The sequence below is a fragment of the Astatotilapia calliptera genome, chromosome 23 (genome assembly GCF_900246225.1).
Source record: "Astatotilapia calliptera chromosome 23, fAstCal1.2, whole genome shotgun sequence".
NCBI lineage: Eukaryota > Metazoa > Chordata > Actinopteri > Cichliformes > Cichlidae > Astatotilapia > Astatotilapia calliptera.
In genome coordinates, this window is record NC_039323.1 from 19,590,501 (window position 1) to 19,607,706 (window position 17,206).

Genomic DNA, 17,206 nt, shown 5'->3' on the forward strand with positions numbered 1-17,206 from the left:
GGACCTCAACAGCTACAGGCCGGTGGCTCTGACATCCCACCTGATGAAGACCCTGGAGCGGTTGGTCCTGGCTCAGCTTCGGCGCCTAACAAGCTCATCACTGGACCCACTTCAGTTTGCCTACCAGCCTGGCATTGGAGCGGATGATGCCGTCATTCACCTCCTACATCGTTCCCTCGCTCACCTGGAGACCGCTGGAAGCACTGTGAGAATCATGTTCTTTGATTTCTCCAGTGCCTTCAACACTATTCTTCCCTCGGTTCTGAAGGACAAGCTGGTGAACTCTGGAGTGGACCATCACCTCACTACCTGGATCCTGGACTACCTCACCGACCGACCACAGTATGTGAGGACTCAGGGCTGTGTGTCGGACAGGGTCGTCTGCAGTACGGGGGCCCCACAGGGAACGGTTCTGGCTCCGTTCCTCTTCACCATCTACACTGCAGACTTCTCCCACAATTCCACCCAGTGCTTCCTGCAGAAGTTCTCTGATGACTCTGCAATAGTCGGCCTCATCACTGATGGGGACGACAAGGAGTACAGAGGACTGACTCAAGACTTTGTGGACTGGTGCCAGCTGAACTACCTCCAGATCAACGCCAGTAAAACCAAGGAGCTGGTGGTAGACTTCCGCAGGCACAAACATTCTCCACTGCAACCACTGAACATCCAGGGTATGGACATTGAGGCTGTGGACAGCTACAGGTACCTTGGTGTTCATCTGAACAACAGACTGGACTGGACTCATAACTCAGACGCCCTCTACAGGAAAGGGCAGAGCAGGTTGTACCTGCTGCGGAGACTCAGGTCGTTTGGGGTGGAGGGCCCACTCCTGAAGACCTTCTATGACTCTGTGGTGGCTTCTGCTATCTTTTATGGTGTGGTCTGCTGGGGCGGCAGCATCTCTGCTGGGGACAGGAAGAGACTGAACAGGGTGATCCGAAGGGCCAGCTCTGTTCTAGGATGCCCTCTGGACCCAGTGGAGGTGGTGAGTGACAGGAGAATGGCGGCTAAGCTGTCATCCCTGTTGGACAACGTCTCCCACCCCATGCAGCAGACTGTGACAGCACTGAGCAGCTCCTTCAGTGGGAGACTGCGGCACCCACGGTGTGGGACGGAGAGATTTCGCAGGTCTTTCCTCCCCACTGCTGTCAGACTCCACAACAAAGACTTTAACTGAACAAACACACACATCCACACATGTGCAATAACACTAAGTGCAATAATCTTTTCTGGCATCGTTGTATTTTTACTCAGTTGTATATAGCATTCGTATTCTATTTTTATCTTATTGTATATTTTTATTCTATTTTATTCTACTGTATATAGTATATTATTTTATTCTATTCTGTACAGCTGTGTACTGTATTTATTCTTATTGTATTCTAATTTTTGCGTCATAACTTTTGCACTGTCCACTTCCTGCTGTGACAAAACAAATTTCCCACGTGTGGGACTAATAAAGGTTATCTTATCTTATCTTATCTTATCCACATATGTGGACAGCACGTTTTCGGTGGGAGCCTGCTGGAGTCCGATGGTTGACACCAGGTCTGAGGAAGTGTAAGTGTGTTTTTAATGTGATTCATGAAAACAAAGCAGCACACATTCAACCATCTCTGATGTCAGGAGTCATTATCAAAGTGTCAATCAATGAACAGATGATGGATCAATAACTGCAGCTGGATTGTGTTTATTCTCTCCATCAGATTCCTGTCAACTCAGAATTGATACAAACACAGTGAACAAAAACCTCAAACTTTCTGACAGCAAGAGGAAGGTGACACATGTGGAGGAGGTTCAGTCATATCCTGATCATTCAGACAGATTTGATTACTGGCCTCAGCTGCTTTGCAGTGATGGTCTGACTGGTCGCTGTTACTGGGAGGTCGAGTGGAAAGGACTGGCTTACATATCAGTGAGTTACAGAAGAATCAAAAGGAAAGGAGATAGTAGAGACTGTACCTTTGGATTTAATGAAAAGTCCTGGAGTCTGAGCTGTTGTGATGACGGCCCTCCTTCTGTCAGTCACAATGATAAAGTAACATTTATCTCCTCCTCCTCTGTGTCTAACAGAGTAGCAGTGTATGTGGACTGTCCTGCTGGCACTCTGTCCTTCTACAGAGTCTCCTCTGACACTCTGATCCACCTCCACACCTTCAACACCACATTCACTGAACCTCTTTATCCTGGATTTAGAGTCTGGCTTTCTGGTTCCTCAGTGTGTCTGTGCTGAGTTGAGTATAAAGAGAAACACTCTGACTGTTGAACAGATAGTTCAGTCTATACATGTCTGTCTCTTTCACTCAGAAAGTGAGACTCTCCTGTTTCATCAGAAGATAAAATTTCTCTTTACTCTGAGTTTAGATTATGATCAACATTCACTGAAGCTCCAATGAAACCAGCATTTTCTTTAACTCTGAAAGAAAAATATCTCTTGATACTCATTACTGGTTAAAAGATTAACTATATTCTCATACTCATGTCAGGCTCTTATTTAATATGTAGACCGTTCCTTCATTTACTTTCTGTGATATATAACTGGTTACATGTATAGCCCTGACGTTAACCTTGGTCTTATGTTGAGTAAACATCACCTACAGACCTGTAAGTAGGAGAGCTGAACCCATTTTCCATATTTTTATTTTGTTTGTAAGTAAGCGTTTTTTGCGTTAATTAAAAGATATTTATGACAATAATTCAATTAAATTTTATTTATATATCCCACCTGTTTTAATGTTGTTTTTTTTTCTTTTTCAAATAATTGTACTGATAACTGTTTTCAACCACACTGATATAGATTTATATTCACACTGTTAACACTGGCAGTGTTGGGGAGTAACGGATTTACTCGGATGTTACGTATTTAAAATACAAAATATGAGTAACTGTATTCCGTTACAGTTACCGTTTAAAAAGGTGGTATTTAGAATACAGTTACTTTGTTGAAATAAATGGATTACACGGCGGTACTTTCCTGTTTCATATTGTGGCGGGTCAGCACTGTTTGGGTTTTGTTTGAAAGCTACGTTCTGTTGTTCCAGGCGGCAGCGTTGCGGTTGCCATGGTTACAGGGTGACGCTCTCGCTCTGCGTGTTTCCTCGGTGAGAGAGCGCCTTTTTGTTGTTGTTGTGCTAAGCTAATAGACAGAATGCAGAATGTAGCTTCATGGGCAGTGTAGTCCGTGCTGCAAGGAGACTGGACCGCCATACACGTTATGTGTCTGTGAGCGCGAGGAGGGAGAAAAAGGAGAGTCGAAAAGTACGAGCTGTCATCGAGCAAAAACGGGAGCTGGAAGCATGTAAATATAATAATAACCACTGCAGCCAAGAAGAGAGCCTGACAGAGAAAGAAAGAAAACCAAAGGGGAGAAGAGACGGTGAGAAGGGGGGGGAAGAGAGAGAAAAAAAAAAAACTCCTGGGTCACCTGTATGGAGAAAAAAAAACAAAAAAACAAACAAACAAAAACAAACAGAGGAGACAGCAAACAACAAAGAGCAACATAATAATAGAGAAAACAAAGCACCATCACAATAAACTAGCTAGTCATAGATATCAGTATTTACTAAGTAATAAACGATATTGTGCAGCACGCAAGATAGACAGCGCACAGTGTGCTTTGAGGCAGCAGCCAAGAAAGCTTTAGTCCGCGTCTGTGAATACCCATGTGTGCATACCTGTGTGGATCAGCATGCTTGCATTCCAAAGGTTTCTCCATGTAATGATCTGCTAGGGAGTGTGGGGGGGCCACAGCCCCGTCCTCCAGGGTGTGAAGCGGGTATGGAGGAGATCAAAACTCCAGACATCCAGAGGCCCCCAGAACACAAGAGACCATGGAAGACCAACAGAGGGGCAGCCGCGCCACTGTCCCAGTAAGAGCTGAGGAGAGTCCCAGATGAGGGCTCGCCCAGCAGCCGCGGAGCAGAAGTCAGGGGGAGTTGCAGTGACGCGCCCGTGAGCTCCGCCGGCCCCCAGCTGCGCCTGAGTGACCGAGCCCTAGGCCGAGAGGCCGGGGGCACCCCACCTCCAAAGGGGCCCGAGCGAGCCCCAGGCCCCAGGCCCCGACAAGCGGCCGCCAAGGAGTGAGCCGGTGTGTACCCGGACTCCCACCCCCAGACACAAAGAACACACCGACACCTGAGGGAGTCCGCCACCGGCAGGGGAAGTGGTGGTGGGTGGAGATAGGCCTCCAAACCTTGGAGGGCCTGAGGTGTCCCCAGAGAGGTGGCGTCTGATACCCAACCTGACATATAGACACAGACATACAGGCACACACAGACACAAACATCCATTCCCACCCTCATGCTCTCATATGCACTCACTCCACACTCAACCAACGTGGAGACAGACATAAAGAGACGCTGTACACACGATCACACTCCCCAAGCGTACTCTACAAACCGGGTCTAGGTACCCTTGCCCCTGGAGGGGGGAATTGCACCCAGACCCAGGTGGTGTTACCCTTTTCCCTGCGGTGGGGAGAGGCAGACCACCCCGACTCCGCAGCAGCAGGGAGGCCCCACACCCCAGACCGCAGTCGGACGGCCAACTCCTCCTACTAGCCCTCCCGCTCCAGCAGGCTGCAGAGAATGGGGGTGGGAAAAGACTCCAAACCTCCCTCCACCCGCTCATTGTAGTGTTGATGCATATGTGTTCTAAGGTGCAATTAAAACCCAGGAGGGCATGGAGCTACCTGCCAAGGAGCAGCAGGTAAGCGCATAGTCCCTCCTGCTAACCCTCAATGACTAAGTGTATTTAAAATTGAGAGGTGGGCAACGACGTCAGGGGTGAGGTATACACCCTGATGGTGATTTGGACTCCGTGATTGTGCCCACCCCCAAGATCCTATATGTATGTGTAATGAGAGTGTGAATAATGTGAATGTCTAAGTTGTGGGTTTTAGAAAAGAGAATGAGCAGCATCTGACTGCTCTGCATTTCAATGATATCGGAGACTGCAAAATTTTTCGGAGCTGGCCAAAGTGATAGCAGTTTTTATTTTCAGACATTTTCCTACCAATAAAAACCTCCTTATAGAAATTTATACTAGATAAAGTAATTATGCAATAAACAATTAAATGACAAAGTTTCTATTTTTTTACATTTTACTATAGAAATTTCAGTGTTTTACAACTACAGTTAAAACAAAATTGGAAACACACATTTCTTACAATTTAAAAATGAGTGGTGCCGAGAGATTTCTTTCTTTGTCACAGCAGCTTTTTTCTTCATCATGTAGAAAAACAGATAAGTATGTGACTTCTTCACACTGATAGAAGGAAGAGTTTCACTGGTCTGGCCTGTTTGGTTGTTTGTTGGGTGGCTGTAGCTCAGAAGGTAGAGCAGGTCATCTGCTGATTGGAAGGTTGGTGGTTCGATTCCTGGATTTCCCCCAGTCTGCATGCTAAATATCCTTGGGCAAGATACTAACCCTCACTTGCTCTCCGATGCATCCGTCGGCGTATGAATGTGTATAAGTTAGGTAAAGCGCTGATAAAGCATAGAGTGCTGGTGTGTATGGGTTAATGTGGCGTGTTGTATAGAGTACTCCAGGAGAGTAGAAAAGCACTATATAAGAATCAGTCCATTTAAGATCAAAGTGGGCTGTATGTGGCCCGCCATGTAAAATAATTTTTGACGCACCTGTACTAGACTGTAACTCCTGCTGAACCCCTCCCACCTGCTTCAGGTGAAGTCCAACCTTCTTTCAGGAAGCAGCTCACCTGTGTATTATTGTTTAGTGTCAGGTGCCGAGTGGAAATTCTTCGTGCTGAAGAAACTGTAAGTTTCCTTTGTTTCCTGCTTTAATTGTCAGTCTTTGGAAACGTTACTGTTTGTTTCGGCTCTATAATATCTGTACACCATGTTCAGCTCTTGTTTCAGGATAAAGTGATTTCCAGTATTTCTCTATTTTTTATGTGTAATGTCTTTACTTATAAAGGTAAATAGGCTTCAGTAAAGAGGCTGTACAAAGGGGTTATATGTATAATAATGAAATTACCTGTTTTGTATCTTTAAGATTCTGTGTTATTGTATCTACAGTATAATCAGCGGCAGATCCATTGGTCACAAAAAATCCTGATAGAACTGTTGTTATATTGCAATTTCTGCTGCCCTCCTGGTCAGGTCACTCTTTAAAAAAAAAAAAAAAGAAGACAATTTTAATGTCACGGAGACTTTTTACCTGGATAAATGAAGGTTATATAAAAGTCACTTTTCCAGAAAACTGATACTGAAACTTTTACCTTGTGACAGGAATGTTGTTTGTTCGTTTCACATTTTATAGACCAACAAGTTATTTATAGTTGTTAAAAACCTACACCATCCTCCCTATTCTGGTATTCTAAACTGTACCCAAAAGTAGACTGCTTGGTCGAGTTAACCTCCTAAACTATCTAGAACACATGGTGAAAACCTGAAATTAAGACAGAGGAGACTAGAGGTGAGACATGACCATTACTGATTACTTATGACAGATTTAGATATATTTTCATAAACTATTCATTTACCACATCAATAAACAGCATGGCAGAGCAAAATATTTTTTCTAACATGGCAACCTTTAAAAAGTGAAAGGAGACAGAAAGGACAGGTGAGAAAGAATAAAACTTAATTGACTTTTTGATGGCATTTTACACACAGTACTAGTACAGTATCTAGAAAATGTGGGAAAATACTGGCATCATATACAGTACTTACTTCTGAAGAAATTATGATGGGACCCTCAAAAAAATTACTATGTACAATAATGGATTTCTATACATTTTACATCAGATGAAAACGTTTGTTGTAAGATTCAGATTATTAAGATTATTTATTCAAAGTTTTTAAATGACATAACAAAGAAAAGTATTTCTTGTGCCCCCCTTTCCCTGTTAATGCCCTACATGGCCCCCCTGGCAAAACTTTGCTAGACCCGCCCCTGCACATTTACCAGCTGTCAGCTACTTAGAAAAGGATCCTGGTGTTATTTGTCTCTCAGAAATAGTTCATAACTTCCCTTCAACTCATTTGTGTGACCTAAAAGGTAAACCTGTTTCTCCATCAGCTCTGATGATTCAGTAAGAACATCTCCTGGTTTCATCTTCATGTTTCCCTCTCAGATAACCAAACCGATATCATGACCAGCAGCTTTTATAGTTGTGGCTCCAGCAAACATCAGCTGATACTGGAAATTAATATTAATAAATTCTAACAACAGCTGATCAAGCTTAAACGTGCTGCTGTTGTTTAGTGCGACATCCGCCGGTTTCTTCTTTCTGGCGCAAAGTGGGAGATAAACAAACAAGAGAGAAAAGCCGATCAGCTGATCATTGATCAGTTTCATGATTGAAGTAGAAACAGGAGAGGGAGGGGGGAGAATGAGAGAAGAAGAGGCAGCTGTGCAGCAAAGACACAGAATAACTCCAGCTTTGTGTCTTTTTCATTGTAGCTGAAGTACGGGACAAACTGTTCCTTTTCACCTCAATACGAAACGCGCAATATTTTCTCTGAATACCAGACGATTCCGTTTTTTACCAGACGGTTGGAAACTCTAATAACTAACCTTATAAATAAAATAAGATAAAACAAGTTCAACATCAATAATATCATAGCACCCACCCAGCTGTATATAAACTCTGTCATGCTAGCTAGTACGCAGTACGAGTGATTGTACTGACTGTAAAAAGTCAGCGTAACGAAAATAAACTCCACATAAACTTGGTTTATATCTTTTTTTTTCTTTTTTTTTTTTTTTAAATGACATCAGAAACAGCAGTATGCGACATTACGTGATGGCAGAGCTTCAGTTCATCCTTTGTCATTTTTTTTTTTTTTTTTTTTTTTTTTTTTTTATAAATAGGACAGGGGGAATGAATGAGAGAAAGAGGGGGGAGAGAAAGAAAGAAAACCAAAGGGGAGAAGAGACGGTGAGAGGGGGGGGGAAGAGAGAGAGAAAAAAAAGAACTCCTGGGTCACCTGTATGGAGAAAAAAAAAAACAAACAAAAAAAACAAACAGAGGAGACAGCAAACAACAAAGAGCAACATAATAATAGAGAAAACAAAGCACCATCACAATAAACTAGCTAGTCATAGATATCAATATTTACTAAATAATAAACGATATTGTGCAGCACGCAAAATAGACAGCGCACAGTGTGCTTTGAGGCAGCAGCCAAGAAAGCTTTAGTCCGCGTCTGTGAATACCCATGTGTGCATACCTGTGTGGGATCAGCATGCTTGCATCCAAAGGTTTCTCCATGTAATGATCTGCTAGGGAGTGTGGGGGGGCCACAGCCCCGTCCTCCAGGGTGTGAAGCGGGTATGGAGGAGATCAAAACTCCAGACATCCAGAGGCCCTCAGAACCACAAGAGACCATGGAAGACCAACAGAGGGGCAGCCCGCGCCACTGTTTCCAGTAAGAGCTGAGGAGAGTCCCAGATGAGGGCTTCGCCCAGCAGCCGCGGAGCAGAAGTCAGGGGGAGTTGCAGTGACGCGCCCCGTGAGCTCCGCCGGCCCCCAGCTGTGCCTGAGTGACCGAGCCCCAGGCCGAGAGGCCGGGGGCACCCACCTCCAAAGGGGCCCGAGCGAGCCCCCAGGCCCCAGGCCCCGACAAGCGGCCGCCAAGGAGTGAGCCGGTGTGTACCCGGACGCCCACCCCCAGACACAAAGAACCACCAACATCACCGGACACCTGAGGGAGTCCGCCACCGCAGGGAAGTGGTGGTGGGTGGAGATAGGCCTCCAACCTTGGAGGGCCTGAGGTGTTTATATCTGACGCAGATAGACTGCAGGTCATAACTCTTACCTGAAGTTTCAGTTCACCGCCTCGGGTCTCTGCTCCTCCTGCCTTTCTGTCATCCACCTGCCAGCGTGTTGCATCTGCTGGCCTCCACCACTTGCTAATGTTACTGAATCTGTGGAAGCTCCTGTAGAATAAGGAGGGGATGTTTTTTCTCATTATCATTTAATATTTTAATATGCCATTATTAGTTCATTAGAAGTATATAACCACTTGCATTAAAGCATAAATTGAAGTTTATGATCTTATATTATTCTTTGGCATTACAGTGATGGTGGATAACTTTAATTTTGGATCTTTCTTACAGGTACCAGAAATAACATGATTTTCCATTGCAGATGTAACCATGATCATTCCATACACATTGCAGTTTGTTGCTCATTTTAGAGTTGTGCTCAAGGTAATTAAAGGTTAAAAGCTACAGCCAGCGCGAGTCTGGCTGATCTATGGAGGGCAAAGGCTTTGAGCTTGGAAGGCCGCACGCGCTTACACAGCACTTATAAGATGTCATTCTTGGTGATTTTGTGCTTAGTCATGTTTTAATATGTTTTAAGTAGAAGTAGCTGATCCAGCAATATTCATTTAATATTATATACTTGATTTAGAGCAATACACACTAATGGTCTTAATAAATGAAAGAGTCCTTGTAGTTGCCATGTTGTGTCTCAGCAGGGTACAGACGGTTCCAGGAGAAGGGGGGCAGTTAGCGTCTGCCCTCGGGAAGGAGACAATGTTATTCTTTGTGTTAAATAAAATTGTCAACATTGATTGTATTACACCTGTCACTACGCATGAGGGGGCGTTCTAATACCCTGATTTCATAAAACTATGGAAATGTGTTTTTTGAGATGAGATTTTGAAATGGAAACATTTGAGGGTATTTTAATTTGTTGATTTTTAAAAATATTACTTAAGAGATTTCCTACTACTAGGATGTAAAGTCAAATTACGAGAAAGAGTAGTGATCATGAAGGGAAATTCTGATTGCATTTTATATGTGGTACAGTTCAAATTATATTATAGTTTTAGTTAGCAACCTGTTGTCTTAGAATGGAGTAGTATATAATGAAACCAACACCCCATTGTTTAGGCATTATTTTTTAGTTTGAGAGACACCAAAATATGATATTTGTATTGGAAACATTCTGGCTGAAGTCCAGTGTATCCAACATTGATCTGATGATTCACTTCATGATTTCACACTGATTGAATCATTCATATTCTATTCTATTCCAGCTGCTGGAGGAAAACATTGTTAATTTTGTAAAGATTGAGCTGAAGAAGATTCTGAACATTCTGGGTCCAGATTACCCAGAATGCTTAGAGAGTAATAGGGAGGATGAAGAGTTGTTGAAGGCTGAGAATGAAAAGCAGATGAACAGCAGCAGAGAAGCATTTGTGAAGCTCACTCTGCACTTCCTGAGGATGATGAAGCAAGCGCAGCTGGCTGATCATCTGGAGAGCAGTAAGAGGGTTACTCTAAATATTTAAAATGGTAGTAGAATAACATTACATTTGCGATCTCATATTATATATCTACTTCTGAAAGCAGAACTTGTTGATGTTTTTATTTTAAGGCTATATCCTCTCTGTGTTCTTTAAGAAATTCCCAGCATATGCCGGAATAAACTTAAATGTGCTTTAAAGAAGAAGGTCCAGTGTGTGTTTGAGGGGATCGCTAAAGCAGGAAACCCAACCCTTCTGAATCAGATCTACACAGAGCTCTTCATCACAGAGGGAGGGACTGCAGAAGTCAATGAACATGAGGTCAGACAGATTGAAACAGCATTCAGGAAACCAGACAGACCAGAAACATCAATAACACAAGAAGACATCTTTAATGCCTCACCTGGAAGAGATGAACCAATAAGAACAGTGCTGACAAAGGGAGTGGCTGGCATTGGGAAAACAGTCTTAACACAGAAGTTCACTCTGGACTGGGCTGAAGGCAAAGCCAACCAGGACATCCAGTTCATATTTCCATTCACTTTCAGAGAGCTGAATGTGCTGAAAGAGAAAAAGTTCAGCTTGGTGGAACTTGTTCATCACTTCTTTATTGAAACCAAACAAGCAGGAATCTCCAGCTTTGAAGACTTCCAGGTTGTGTTCATCTTTGATGGTCTGGATGAGTGTCGACTTCCTCTGGACTTCCGCAAAACTAGAATCCTAACTGATCCTAAAAAGTCCACCTCAGTGGATGTGCTGTTGATTAACCTCATCAAGGGGAAGCTGCTTCCTTCTTCTCGCCTCTGGATAACCACACGACCTGCAGCAGCCAGTCAGATCCCTGCTGAGTGTATTGACATGGTGACAGAGGTCAGAGGGTTCACTGACCCACAGAAGGAGGAGTACTTCAGGAAGAGATTCAGTGATAAGAAACTAGCTAGCAAAATAATCTCCCACATCGAGACATCACGAAGCCTCCACATCATGTGCCACATCCCAGTCTTCTGCTGGATTACTGCAACAGTTCTGGAGGATGTTCTAAAAACCATAGAGGGAGGAGAGCTGCCCAAGACCCTGACTGAGATGTACATCCACTTCCTGGTGGTTCAGGCCAAAGTGAAGAAGGTCAAGTATGACGAAGGAGTTGAGACAGATCCACACTGGAGTCCAGAGAGCAGGAAGATGATTGAGTCTCTGGGAAAACTAGCTATTGATCAGCTGCAGAAAGACAACCTGATCTTCTATGAATCAGACCTGACAGAGTGTGGCATCGATATCAGAGCAGCCTCAGTGTACTCAGGAGTGTTCATACAGATCTTTAAAGAGGAGAGAGGGCTGTACCAGGACAAGGTGTTCTGCTTTGTCCATCTGAGTGTTCAGGAGTTTCTGGCTGCTCTTCATGTCCATCTGACCTTCATCAACTCTGGAGTCAATCTGCTGGAAGAACAACAAAAAAACACCCAGACAGAGAATCACTTCTATCAGTGCGCTGTGAACAAGGCCTTGCAAAGCACTTCAGGACACCTGGATTTATTTCTGCGTTTCCTCCTGGGTCTTTCAGTGCAGACAAATCAGAATCTCCTACAAGGTCTCCTGAAACAGACAAGAATTAGTCCCCAGACAAATCAGGAAACAATTAATTACATCAAGAAGAAGCTCAGTGAGAGTCTGTCTGCAGAGCAAAAGATTAACCTGTTCCACTGTTTACATGAACTGAATGATCGTTCTCTAGTGGAGGAGATCCAAAGGTCCCTGAATTCAGGAAGTCTCTCTACGAATGAATTGTCTCCTGCTCAAGGGTCAGCTCTGGTTTTTATCCTACTGTCATCTGATGACCTGGATGTATTTGACCTGAAGAAATACTCTGCTTCAGAGCAGGCTCTTCTGAGGCTGCTGCCCGTTGTCAAAGCTTCTGAAAAAGCTCTGTAAGTTTTAAACTCTTTTGCTTTAAATACACTGCTATATATTCACTAGCAAAGAAAAAACAATATCTCAAGATTCTTTTGATGTCTCACCAGACTTAGTGGCTGCAACCTCTCAGAGAGAAGCTGTGAAGCTCTTTGCTCAATACTCAGCTCCCAGTCCTCTAGTCTGAGAGATCTGGACCTGAGTAACAATGACTTGAAGGATTCAGGAGTGGAAGTGCTGTGCCGAGGACTGGAATCTCCACACTGTGAACTGGAAACACTCCGGTCAGGGTTCTAAAATGTTTTAATTATGGTGATTTAAAATCTGGTTTGCATTGAGTCAGGCTATGAGGGAATGTGTCTACTGGAATTTATCAAAGTATTTATTATTATTACTTCTGTAAAGTAGAACCTTCAGTGTTTTTATTATTATTATTATTATTATTATTATTATTATTATTATTATTATAATAATAATAATAATAATAATAATAATAATAATAATAATAATAATAAATTTATTTTCATTTGTTTTATTATTTTATTTTCACTACTTTGCTTTGGCTTAAAATATTTCAAGGATTAGATGTTTTGTGGGTAAATTTGCTCAAATTTTTTTATAAATAATCTTGTAAATTAACTTAGTGTCTTTATCTGGTCAACATTCTAGTCTTTGCATAATTTATTTATGACCAAATGCCTGCAAACTAATAACAGTCCCACTAGCCTTAGTTCTACTTTATGTAGGTTTTGCTAACTGTAGACTTTAGTTTTTAAGTGCTAAATCCTACTTCATTACAAAATAATGTTAGTCAACTGCATCACACTTCTCTAATGAGTATGTCATGTTTCTGCAGCCTGTCAGGATGTATGATCACAGAAGAAGGTTGCTCTTTGCTGACAAAAGCTCTGAGCTCCCCTTCCTCACGTCTTAAAGAGCTGAACCTGAGCTACAATCATCCTGGAGATGCAGGAGTGACTCTGCTTGAGAAATTGAGTCAGGAAACTCTCAGGTATGGAGAGACTTGTTTGTAGCCAAAGATTATGTCTAATAGAGGAGATTTTTTTCTTTGCTAAATATCTCTCTCTCTCTCTCTCTCTCTCTCTCTCTCTCTCTCTCTCTCTCTCTCTCTCTATATATATATATATATATATATATATATATATATATATATATATATATATATATATATATATATATCCTTTAATTATACTTTAAGTGTTTAAGTAATTGGTTAGTCTGTATTGTTCTTCACAATCCGTATTGCTCTCTTTCCTTTGTTTTGCTTAACTCCTGTTTCTCTGATTGGTGTTTCCTTTCTTTCTCCACAGTCAGTCTTGTTCTCATGACTGCTTCTCCCAGTGCCATACCTTTGAGTCTTAGTGTTTGTGTTCATAGTTATCATACTTCCTGTTTTATTTTGACTGTTTATTTTTGTTTCACCTGCTCTGTTGTTCCAGCTGTGTTCTCCCCTGTTTTCCATCCGCTATCCTCTGTGTACTTATGTCCTCTGTCTTCCTCTGCTTGGTGTCACGTTGGCCCCATTGCTCTGTATTTCCATGTCCTTCTTGTTTCCCTCTTTTGATTTTATCTCCTAAACTCAGAAAAAGAGCACTATTGAACACTAACTTTATTTTGGCAGATATCAGAAAGCAAAAGTTCATTACACGCAGTGAGAAAAAAGTAAATGTGGAAAATATTATAGGCGGGAGTTTTCTTCTAACATGTGATACTAATAAATGGGACATGTGGATTATTTCTACTGACTGAAGCACCTCCCTAAAAGTAATGAGTCGGGGAACTAAAGGGTCATACAAATTTATCTTTACATGAAATGCTCTTCAATACACAAATGGATTAAAGTGTATATCTGAAAATCTTGGCTCTTCCTTTATCAGTGTCTAACAGTATGAGAGCGATGTAATGTCCATGTGTGCATGCTGAAAGAGACTGTGCTGGTCTGACCCCCCTCCTCCTTTCAGGGTCATTCTGGAGCCTGCTGGAGTCCGATGGTTGACACCAGGTCTGAGGAAGTGTAAGTGTGTTTTTAATGTGATTCATGAAAGCAAAGCAGCACACATTCAACCATCTTCAAACTGTCACATCACTCATTCACATCTGTCACCATCAAATTGTCAATCAATGAACAGATGATGGATCAATAATTCCAGCTGGACTTTGTTTGTTCTCTCCATCAGATTCCTGTCAACTCACAATCGACACAAACACAGTAAACAGAAAACTCAAACTGTCTGATAACAACAGGAGGGTGACACGTGTGGAGGAGGATCAGTCATATCCTGATCATCCAGACAGATTTGATGGTGATTGTCAGCTTCTATGTAAAGATGGTCTCATCAGTTGCTGTTATTGGGAGGTTGAGTGGAAAGGAGAGGTTTATATATCGGTGAGTTACAGAAGAATTTCAAAAAACGGAGACAGCCATGCCTTTGTCTTTGGAAGGAATGATCAGTCCTGGTCTCTGTTCTGCTCTGATGTTAAGGGTTACTCTGTCTTACACAGTAACACAGAAATATATCTGCAATCCTCCTCCTCTGTCTCTAAAAGAGTAGCAGTGCATGTGGATCATCCTGCTGGCACTCTGTCCTTCTACCGAGTTTCCTCTGACACTCTGATTCACCTCCACACCTTCAACACCACATTCACTGAACCTCTTTATCCTGGATTTACAGTCTGGTTTCCTGGTTCCTCAGTGTGTCTGTGCCGAGTTGAGTGTACAGAGTGTCCTCCTGTTAGAGAAACACTTTGACTGTTAAACAGATAGTTCAGTCTGTACATGTCTGTCTCTTTCAGTCAGAAACACAGTTTCAGATAATCAGTCAGTTATAAATATTCTAAATGATTCCTTGTAAACATCTTCCTCTTCAGCCCTTTAAAGGTGGAAGCTACAATTATTTCAGGATCCACATGTTTTTTTTTCTGTTTTTTTACACTCAAAGCTTCACATTGAATATTGGTATATTGTTATTGGTAGGTTTACGACACCAACTGTCTGCCATCTATAATCCAGTTTTGAGCCCACTCAAATCCTGGGCCATCTGACCTCAGGAAATGTGTTTTGAGTTATGTTCAAAAAAGATCTGGAATTAAAACAGGACTACAATAGTTAATTCACAGTAAATTCAGGACTACTTTAGGCCACCATTTCCCACCAATTTACTCAGAACCAGAATCTTTTTTTTTCAAATTGTAAAACATCAAATCAGACTAAATGTTTATTTTTTTGATTGAAAAATATAAAAAAACATATTTGTTAAATTTAAGAGTAAAGAGAGAAATTGTATGTATTTCGTAATTGCAAATGGCACCAAATTGTATTCAAAATTGAGCCACACTCACGGAGGTCCACAATTCTTTTCCTGGTGTTTTGGTTCATGTGGCTCTGTGTTTTGGGGGTGCCTTATATGGATCCACAGGTGTGCCACCAATTTAATCACATGGCCTCTACTAACCTATCAGAAGCTTCTTAAACTCTTATTAACTCTTATTAATTAACAATAAACTTAGTGTATATGTACTCCTAAAGTTGATGAAAGTGATAAAAAATAGACAGCTCTCTCTTTTTATTCTGACATTTAACTAATTCAAAAGATGCTTCAATATTTATTTATCTAAAACAAAACAAGTTAACTCTAAATTGATGTTTAACAGTAAATAAAAAGTTCTTGTTTTTCCCTAAAGTGTATGTAAATATCTGGTTTCAACTGTGAACATACTGCTGTGTATTGAAATTCCTCTTGTTTTGCATAGAAATATAGAAATATTGAAAAACATACAAAGCATAATATATAAAATAACATCTACCTGAGTTTTTTCTTTGAAAGGAGCTCCTTATGGCCATTGTTGTGTTCATCAGTACATAACTGAAACCGATTTAGAGGGCTTTATTTAGCCATAGAGGGTAACAACTGAAAATATGAAATAAACACACATTTAAGCTAAGACCAGTGTTGGGTGTAATGTGTTACTAAGTAACGCGTTACTGTAATTAAATTACTTTTCCACTGAAAAAGCAGAGTAACTAATTACTGTTCATTTTTAGGTATTTTAATTACAGTTACTTACAATGTACTTGCGTTACATTGTAAAATAATTAAACTCGCTGAATATCATTATTTAATTTCAATAATTTGTCTTCTAAACGTAGAAGTAAACTCTGCCGCTTTAACATCGCTGTAGTGCAGCTGCACGTCATTTTGCACCAGTTTGCTGCATAGTCGTATTCTAAAGCGGAAGATGTCGGACTTGGCTGAAGCAAGTGGCTGTTTTATGAAATGGAAATATTTCCGTCTCTTCACTTTTCTGAAACAAGCAGACAAGAATATTACAGTAATATGTAAGCTATGTGCTGGGGAGAAAAAACTATCGGCCGCTGTTAATAGCACGAGTAATCTACTGAAGCGCCTGACACGAGAGCATAGACGAACACTTCTGAGTGATCCTTGTTCATCATCCATGGATAACAACGCGGTTGATTTTACTTAAGCAGCACAAAAAGCATCTGAAGGTGAGCTTAAAAAAATGATTGCAGGCTAAATTGTGGAAGAGATGCTACCGCTGCGTACTGTAGAGTCTCTGTCTTTATAAAAAGTTATTTATTATTTAAAGAGTTTAATGTCTATTGTTTGCCCACTCATTGTATATAGCTATTTTAAGAAGTATTTAGTTAAATTACTTATTTAGTAATTAAGTTACTTTTCTGACACAGTAATTAGATAAGTATTTTAAATACAATATTGACTAAGTAATTAGTAATTAGTAATTAGTAATTAGTAATTAATTACTTTTTTAAAGTAACTTACCCAACACTGGCTAAGACTCTCTAAAAAAAACAGCATTGTTGTTGTTCGGCTTTTCATTTCGCCATTTGTTGGTTCACTCGAAGAGCAAGTAGCGGGGGTCTAAGTGTTAATATGGGTCAAGTAACCAGTTTGATATCAATCTTTTGTGATACAACATCATATTTACATTGTAAAAGTACAAATGATTTGCTTTGGTACTTGGTCAAACTTAAGCTCTCCTCTGTCTGCCTGGCTGCACTTCTCCTA

At 41.3% G+C, this 17,206-nt stretch overlaps 1 protein-coding gene across 1 annotated transcript; it reads left to right on the forward strand.

Moving 5' to 3' along the window:
- The first annotated feature begins 9,993 nt into the window (after positions 1-9,993).
- Positions 9,994-15,360, forward strand: LOC113015521 (NLR family CARD domain-containing protein 3-like). The gene is made up of 6 exons (XM_026157513.1): positions 9,994-10,248; positions 10,387-12,154; positions 12,248-12,421; positions 12,994-13,149; positions 14,120-14,172; positions 14,336-15,360. Exons 1-6 carry the CDS (start codon positions 10,158-10,160, stop codon positions 14,905-14,907), a joined length of 2,814 nt encoding a protein of 937 aa, XP_026013298.1. The 5' UTR covers positions 9,994-10,157; the 3' UTR covers positions 14,908-15,360.
- Positions 15,361-17,206: the final 1,846 nt, after the last annotated feature.